At 48.6% G+C, this 8,636-nt stretch overlaps 1 protein-coding gene across 2 annotated transcripts in view; it reads right to left on the minus strand.

Moving 5' to 3' along the window:
* Positions 1-7,407, minus strand: part of OTULIN (OTU deubiquitinase with linear linkage specificity) — a 76,115-nt gene extending 68,708 nt beyond the window's left edge. Inside the window, exons 1-4 of one of the 2 annotated variants that reach the window (XM_073569447.1) lie at positions 7,004-7,407; positions 5,457-5,615; positions 2,353-2,562; positions 525-818 (exon numbers count right to left, since the gene is read on the minus strand). In XM_073569447.1, coding sequence (XP_073425548.1) covers positions 525-818; positions 2,353-2,562; positions 5,457-5,615; positions 7,004-7,026 — 686 coding nt within the window. In that variant the 5' untranslated portion in view covers positions 7,027-7,407. Of the gene's footprint in view, positions 1-524; positions 819-2,352; positions 2,563-5,456; positions 5,616-6,618; positions 6,935-7,003 lie in introns of those variants that run through there. The other variant, XM_073569445.1, reaches the window with a different exon arrangement.
* Positions 7,408-8,636: the final 1,229 nt, after the last annotated feature.

An 8,636-nucleotide genomic window follows, 5' to 3' on the forward strand; every position in this document is an offset into this window, starting at 1 on the left:
TGTTTTTTTTTTTACATTACTTTGAACATTTCCCAGTTAAACTAATAAAACGCTTATTCAGATAGTATTTTATGGATTTTTTAAGTGGATTTGCAGTAAAATCCTCTACTAAATCCTTGTAACATAAACTGTGTGAATATGCCCTAAAGAGGAAGAGGTGAAGCAGGCACACGGCTCTTGGTCATGGAACGTTTGCTTACTTCCTCATGTTTCAGAAATCCCATAAACTACAGTAGAGCGAGCCCCAGACACAGAAGGCCACCTGTGTAATTCACACTAGACTTTCTGGAGTGAGACCCCATTGTCCTGATGTACGAGGCATCCACAGATGCCAACACAGGCACCACTAGTAGCCACCAGTCCCTGCCTCTACTCTTCTGTGTGTGGCTGCTGACATATAGTAATCCTGGCTGTCCATGTGGTTAGGGGCCACACAGAATGGGACTATGAGCCCCACGTGACCCTTGGGCCACAGGTTGTGCATCCCTGTTTTAACAGTGTGGAAGGAACAGTCCAATACTCACACATCCAGAGACAATCCCTTTTGCACCACACCCTCTTGTCTCTTAGTCTTCATGGCCTCTAATGTCTTATTAGCTGTTGAACTACAGATCCCATCAGTCACAACTTCGTCTTTGTGTAACAGCTCTACAACGTCAGGCGGTTCTTCCCGAGACCCATCACTTGGTGGCTTTTCAGGTTTGTTTTTTATGCAGTCTCCCATTTCCCTGGAGTGCTTAAAGATATGTAAAGGTTGTGGGACATCTTCTGGTTGCTCTCGCTCAGGAACTGAAGACCTGTCCCTCACAGATTCACCCCTAGGGACAAAAAAAAAAAATTAGTATGGACCCGGTTTAATAAAACGTTCATATAATAACCTCATAATGCGCGAAAGATTCACCCAAATAGACAACCATATAGTTTGTACTTAGATTATGTCCCATTTTAACAATAAGATATACATTTATGCCAAACATCAAATTAATTTATGGTGGACTTTCCCTCCACAAGTGCTGGATGAAAACAAAGGTCTTTCTGCAAAGACCAGATAGACGTGTGCTCCTCTTGCTCATCCTAAAAACAGATTTCATGCATACCTCACCATATAAATCTGTTAGTAAGTCTACACTGCTTACTATGCCTCATATCTCCAGGCATTACCACTTCAGGGACGTCAGTGGCTTGTTAGGACCCATCACTACCGTCTAACAGTCATTCCACATCACTAGCAAACACCTTTACACTATAACAGATGTCTAATAAGTCGTATACAGCAATATATTCTAAGATAAATGTACATACAAATCCTAAAGACACCAAGGCTAATGAGCTGTGTGACTTAGAGGACTGAGTGTCCAAACTTAGACTGTCTGTGACGTCAGGCATCTTCTTCAATATACAGTATACGATGGCTGCTTTCACACACAACATTTTCTCTTATATTCTTTTCAAGTGTTTTTTGCCCAAAATGCTGTGGCCAGATCTTACATTAAGGTCTATCCTGAAATACAAACTACACCAAAAAATATGGCCTGTGGTAATGTGATCTAGATATGGAAGCTTTATGGGATTTAAAAAAAATAAAGGAAAAATTGGTGTACAAAAGGAGTACAGTTAAAAATGCCACCAAAGACATGGTCAGAAAGACTATACATTTAGAAAAAAAGGTTACGTTTGCTCTATCATTCATTTCCCACTCCGTTTTAAACACCAAAAAAAAAAACAAAAAAAAACCACATTCGGCAAAAAAGATCGTAAAAGCTGGGTGACAACTTGTGGTTCGGGACCCCCACTGGTCTCGAGAACAGGGCTCTGAAATGTCTTGCTTTAATAGAGAGGAGGCTGTACAAGCGCTCCCCCACTCCATTCATTCTCTATGGGACTGCTGGAGACACCTAGGAGTAATACTTTGCTACCTTTATTAGTCCCATAGAGAAAGAGCTTTGTCCCTAGAATCAGTGAGGGTCCTAAAAGTCAAATTCCCACCAATCTGCAAGTTACCACCTTTCCTTTGGATAGATGATCAATTTTAATTAGGTAATCCATTAACCTACTTTTCTCTTTTAACACATCATTAGTAGAAAAAAAAAAAAAGTTTAAAACATAATTAGAACAATTTATAAGTACACCCAGTGATGGAATTGACTATTGTAGCACTCAATAGTAAATATCACCATTTTAATGAAGTGGATCAACTCTCCGCAGGGTTTTGCTACTCTAGGCAGCCAAGAAATATACACAGGATAGAACAGTCTCTCTTTTACATTAAATCTATAATCTGCTTAACATGAGGAGCCCCATGAAGAGATTTAAAAAAGCCATAAAGTGAAATGGAGCTGTATCTTGGTATACCCATCAGTCTCCTCGGGCTTGGGATCCTGGAGCAGCCTGGACCTCTTACTGCACTCAGACTGGCATCCAACAGCAGCTTTACCATCCTTTATGTTGCGCCACTCTCCAGATGATTGTTTTGTGTTCTGATCAACAGGGTCCAGTGCCATCATTCCCTGATTCTGGTTAGTGCCGATTTCTCCCACATCCAGAAAATCAGAAGGCTTTTCTCTAAAATGTTACATAAAAGACGACATTTATAACATATAATCTAATAGACATGTGTGCATGACAAGCTGCAAAGTAAGAATCTTCTAAAAAGCAGAAAGGATAAGGCCCTGTCTCACATAACGAGATTGTTAGCAAGATTGCTGAAAAGTCACAGATTTTGTGACGCGACCTCGCCAGCGATCTCGCTACGTGTGACACATAGCGGTGACCGACCCCCCCGCTTGATATCACTGATCGTGCTCGAATGTCCTGGGCAATTTTCTGTTTGTTGTCGTCCCGCTGGCCAGCATGCATCACTGTGATTGACACCGACGAGCGACCTCGGCAACGCAGAACTCAGGGACGCAGGCGGGAGTCGTTCAGAATAGCTGCTGTGTGACAAGGTACCAACGGCCGCCGAGGTCGTTATACGGATCGCCGGATCATTGCTGCGTCGCTGAAGAGATCTGCCTGTTTGACAGCTTACTAGCGACCATGCAGCGACGCACCAGCGATCCTTACCAGGTCGTATCGTTGTTGGGATCGCTGGAGCGTTGCTCTGTGTAACGGGACCCAGAGTTTAGGCGATAAGAAGAAATCTAAATCCAATATTTGGTGTGACTGCCCTTTGTCTTCAGAGCACCAATTCTCCTAGGAACACTTGTACATAGTGTTTAAAAGGAACTCAGCAGGGAAGTTGTTTCAAACATTTTGGAGAACTAACCCCAGATCTGTGGATGCAGAACTTCAGTCTCATTAATCTCAGACACACATGATGATGTTGAGATCAAGGCTCTGTGGAAGTCTTATCACTTTCAGACTGCCTTGTTGTTCTTTCCATTGAAGATATTACTTAATGACATTGGCTGTATGTTTGGAGTTGTTGCTCTAGTATAGAATACGTTTGGAGCCAAATAGATGCTTCCTTGATGGTAACTGCCGGCATTTCAAGGTGAAAGGCATGAAAACTACTTGTGTCCAGATTTCTGTGAGGTGTAGATGGGTCCCACTGGTTGCTGCCAGTTTTGAGCTGATGGCACAGCTGGACATTCACTACGATGGAAAGTATGCACGATGTGTCCTTCACCTGCTGCATTAAAGGGAACCAGTCCCTGTTTTGGCCGCTATAAGATGCGGCCACCGCCTTTTGGGGCATATCTACAGCATTCTATAATGCTATAAATAAACCCCTGATCCGACCTGAAGGATGAGAAAAATACGTTTTATTATACTCACCCTTGGGTCAGTCCGGTCCGGTCAGTGTTACAGGTCCGGTGTCTCCCATCTTCTTGCGACAACGCCCTCCTGCTTCTTCATGGCTCCCCGGCATCACATCTGTTGAGGGCAGAGCAAAGTACTGCAGTGCTCAGGTGCTGGGCCTCTCTGATCTTTCCCGGCGCACTGCAGGAATTTGCTCTGGCAGAGAAGTACGCCTGCACAGGAGTGCGATGCCGGAGCGCCATGAAGAAGCAGGGCGTTGTCACAAGAAGATGGGAGGTGCTGGACCTGGACCTACGACACCCATCAGACCGATCCGCCCTCCCGGATGAGTATAATAAAAGTTAATTTTTCTTATCTTGCAGGTCGGATCAGGGGCTTATCTACTGTACAGCATCAACTGTTCGGTATAACTGGTTACAAGCGTACCTAGCAGAGTAGATGCTGCTTTGAAGGCTAAAGATGGTCACGATCTTTTGTTCCTTTACTTTGCATTTTGTCACTTGATAAACAACACTTCTATGTTTGATAGCATTATTATTTTGCAGCAATTTTTCTGCCTAAAATTCTGCCTAGTACTGCATGTGTAAGCATTATATTTAGTATTTCCTCCATCTCCTGGTACCCACAATGATCATGAGAATGGAGAAGCCATGGACGGCCACAGAGCCTCTGTTACTGTAATACATGCAGTGACGCCATCTATCACTAGAATACAAAATCCACACACAGGTGGAGGGCAGTGGGTGCGCTTCCCTCATGTGATCAGTAGGAGGCGGAGTATTCAGACTAAAATCACAAATTACAAGATTCTGTAATAGTGAGGAATATTTAACACCTAGTGTAAGCAGCAGGGAGGACTGTTACATGTCCACTGTCCGGCGTAAATAATGCCGCGGGGGGGGGGGGGGGGGTCAGGCTGGGCCACTGTCCGGCGTAAATGCCGCAGGGGGGGGGGGGGGCAGGCTGGGCCACTGTCCGGCGTAAATGCCGCGGGGGGGGGGGGGGGGGGCTTAGGCTGGCAGGCTGAGCCACTTTCCGGCGTAAATGCCGCGGGGGGGGGGGGCAGGCTGGGCCACTGTCCGGCGTAAATGCCGCGGGGGGCAGGCTGGGCCACTGTCCGGCGTAAATGCCGCGGGGGGGGGGGGGGGGGGCTGGCAGGCTGAGCCACTGTCCAGCGTAAATGCCGCGGGGGGGGGGGGGGGGGAGGCTGGGCCACTGTCCGGCATAAACGTTGCACCTGGTCAGTCCAGTCTGGTGTCTAGTGTATACGCTTTTGTTAACTTACATGTATTATGTGGAAGATTTAAAGTTGTCAAAAAAGTTTTGAAATTTTTTATCCTCAGGGGCAAAAATCACCAAAGAGATTATTTTTTTAAGCATGCCGCTGAGATCAGAAACAAATACACAGAAGCGGAGAAGGCAGAGCACTAGTGGTTAGCACTGTCACTTTGCAGCACTGGGGTCCTGGGTTCAAATCCCACCAAGGACAGCATCTGCAAGGATTTTTTTGTATGTTCTCCCCGTATTTGCGTGGGTTTCCTCCGGGTACTCCGTTTTCCTCCCACATTTCAAAGACATACTGATAGGGAATTTAGATTGTGAGCCCCATCGGGGGCAGTGATGATGATGTGTGCAAACTGTAAAGTGCTGAGGAATACGATGGTGCTGTATAAGTGAAGTAGAATAGATCTCACCCATTGTCTGTTGTATCGCTGGCCTCAGTAAGTGATGTGTCTCCTCTTGTATAGAAGGACGGCAGGACAGCACAGTTCAGGATTTCAGGCTCCAGCTGCTGAGAGCTCTCAGGAGGATCGGCCACGTCTACTGTCACAGGTACATCAGCCTCCGGTTTGCTGTTATGGAAATATGTACACAGTTGTCGCATTACTCAGTTCTGTACAGTTCACTGGAAACATCAGTAAAAGTGAGACTGTAGGGGCAGGGGACCTCTCACAGGGACAGGGGCAGGGGACCTCCGGCAAGGGACCTCTCGCAGGGGCGGGGGGGGGAACCCTCTCGCAGGTAGGGTTATGTGACTGATGAAGAATGGGCCCAGTGATGGCAGCTGTAGGGAGGGTCCGAGGATGCGGCACGGATTATTGTACTCTCAATGACAGGGCTGTGACTCACCGGCAGCCCAGACGGCAGAGCCACCCAAAGAGGAAGTGCAGTGTAATGAGACCATCCCCACCATTAATAATGAGGGCCTGTCACACAGCGAGAGAAGGCAAATCTACAGCATTTCTGGGAGTTGTGCACCCAAGGGTGCTCTCTACACTCAGGAAAGAGCAGGTAACTCACCCTCCCCAGGTCCGGCTCTCTGCCACTGCTCCGGTCTCAGTGACATCACCGCTGAAGCCAATCACTGACCTCTGCGGCTTGTGCCACCACAGGTAAGCCGCTGAGCTCAGTGATTGGCTGCAGTGGTGATGTGAGCCGTTGACGTGATGTTAAAGAGACCGATGCAGTAGAAGAGACCGTCCCTGGAGGGCGAGCACCTGCTGCGGTTGGTGGTATATACAGCATTTGAGGTCCACTTTTTCCTTTCTGAGCCAGTAACGGTAGAGAAGGCACAGCAGCCTGTACATGGCGACCAGCGGTGGACGTGTTACACGGTTACCATAACTACCAACCACTTCCTTCTTGGGGTTATTACGCCCACCACACACAGACAGGTTTCCCAGCCCACACAGGATCTATAACCACAGGGGTGGTCACACACCATCACGTGACCTGTGGTCACCGGCAGCCCAGGGTCACTGGCGGTGTACAGCACCCTGCTACAGAGGGCCGCCTGCTGCTGTCACCTGCCGCCAGGCACCGCGGAGTGACACACCCGTACACACTGACACCTACCTGCCGTACAGCTCCGCGCAGCGATCACCGTGAGAACTACCGGAAACCGTGTCCATCAGCGCTGCACTTTCCTGCCTTATCCACCCCGCCCACTCTGTCACAGTAAGCCAATCACCGCGCTGCGAGCAGATGTCCACTCAGCGTGCTACGTTTAATCCACCAATTAGAGAACGTCTGACGTATGGTTCTCCTCTCAAGGCACGGCAGACGTCATGAGTGAGAGGCGATAGCTGATTGGCCTGGCTCTGTATAGCAGAGTGTACGCTGTGTGCACTGCTGGGGCACAGGGATACGTCAGGCGCCTCTTTAGGAATACACTATGTTACAGCTCGGTGCCAGGTAAAACGAATGTGTGTAAATAACCCTGCTGAGGACAGCTCATCACCTGCCACAGTGGCCACCGCGCATGTGCGGCACATAACAGGAGGGCCTGGCAACAGGATCCCGATCCTTCTCCAGCGACGCGTCGCTAGTGTCCGCAGACTCTGCACAGGGCTCAGGTAGTCACCACCTGCAGGACCTTCGCCCAGGTGGCCGGCGACGCCACACCTGAACCCCATCCTGACAGTCCAGCTTCCTCCCCATCTATAGACCTGTGTTAGCCCACACTTCCACCTTCCTCATGTGCACCATGCCACAGAGTTGGGGATTACGTCCTGACACCCCTGTATAGCCCCCCCAAAAAACTTTTGAACTGATCTAGAGACGGAAATTCGGAGGGTCCGGTCCACCGGCCGCCGCTGTCTTTCCCTCCTCTCTCTTACTAAGCGCCGTCCTCCCGCAGTGATTGATGTGGATGACGCTTCCTGCAACATCTCCCGTTTGTGCAGTGTGCACGCCGGGGACACAGCCCGCTCGCGCAGGCGCACTACTGCGGGCAGAGCCTAGACTCTCACTGCGCATGCTCCGTGCACACATCTGTCCCTAGAGGACTCCCTGGTAACTGATTGTGTGCTGTACACTATTAGGCTATGTGCACACGCTGCGGTTTTGGCCGCAGCAGTTCTGCAGACAGTGTACAGTAGCATGTTATCTGCTGTGCACATGCTGTGGATTTTTAACTGCGGAAAAGCTGCGGTTTTGAATCCGCAGAAAGAAATGACATGTCAATTCTTTTCTGCGGATTCTGCTGCGGGTTACCATCTCCTCCATTGTAGAGGTGATAAACTGCAGGGCATTTTACCTGCGGTTCCGCTGATACAAATCCGCAGACTAATCCACAACCTGTGCACATAGCCTACGGCTGCGTTCACACGTTGCGTTTTTTTCATGGCGGTTTTAAACGCGCGGTTTTGCAGCAAAAAATAAGCATCCCGTGCATTCCTATCGGATTCCGCAGTGCTGTGCTAATGCTGCGTTTTTTCCGCAGCGGAATCGCTTCTCGGAAAAAAACGCAGCATGCTCATTAATTTAGCGGAATCGCGGCGATCCCGCACCTATAGGAAGGCATTGTTCTGCTTACTTTCCGCATGTGGCTGTGCACACCATGTGAAAAGTAAGCAGAACATTTGCGGACGGTCCGGAGGAGAGGAGACTGTCCTCCGGGCTTTGGGTACCATATCCCTGTAAAAAATAGAATTAAAATAAAAAATATTGTTATTCTCACCCTCCGACGTCCCGTGCAGCCTTCCCGCCTCTCTCCACGCTTCCGGCATCTTCCGGTCCCAGTAATCCTTTGCGAGAATGACCGCGATGGCGATGACGTCTCGGTCTCGCGGGAGCACGACGTCTCGCGGTCATTTGCGCAAAGGATTACTGGGACCGGAAGATGCCGGGAGCGTGGAGAGAGGCGGGAAGGCTGCGCGGGACGCTGGAAGGTGAGAATAAGGCTGTGTTCACACAGCATTTTTTTAGCGTTTTTTTTTTTATTGGTTTTCCCAATAAAACCGCTAAAAATAAGCTTCCCATTCATTTCTATGCATTTTGCACTTTTTTTGCATGTTGATGCGTTTTTTACCGCGAAAAAACGCTTTGCGGCAAAAAACGCAGCATGCTCATTAATTTCGCATAAAAAACGC

This window comes from Dendrobates tinctorius, unplaced genomic scaffold (assembly GCF_039654945.1).
Source record: "Dendrobates tinctorius isolate UK_male_01 unplaced genomic scaffold, ASM3965494v1 ptg000025l, whole genome shotgun sequence".
Lineage (NCBI taxonomy): Eukaryota > Metazoa > Chordata > Amphibia > Anura > Dendrobatidae > Dendrobates > Dendrobates tinctorius.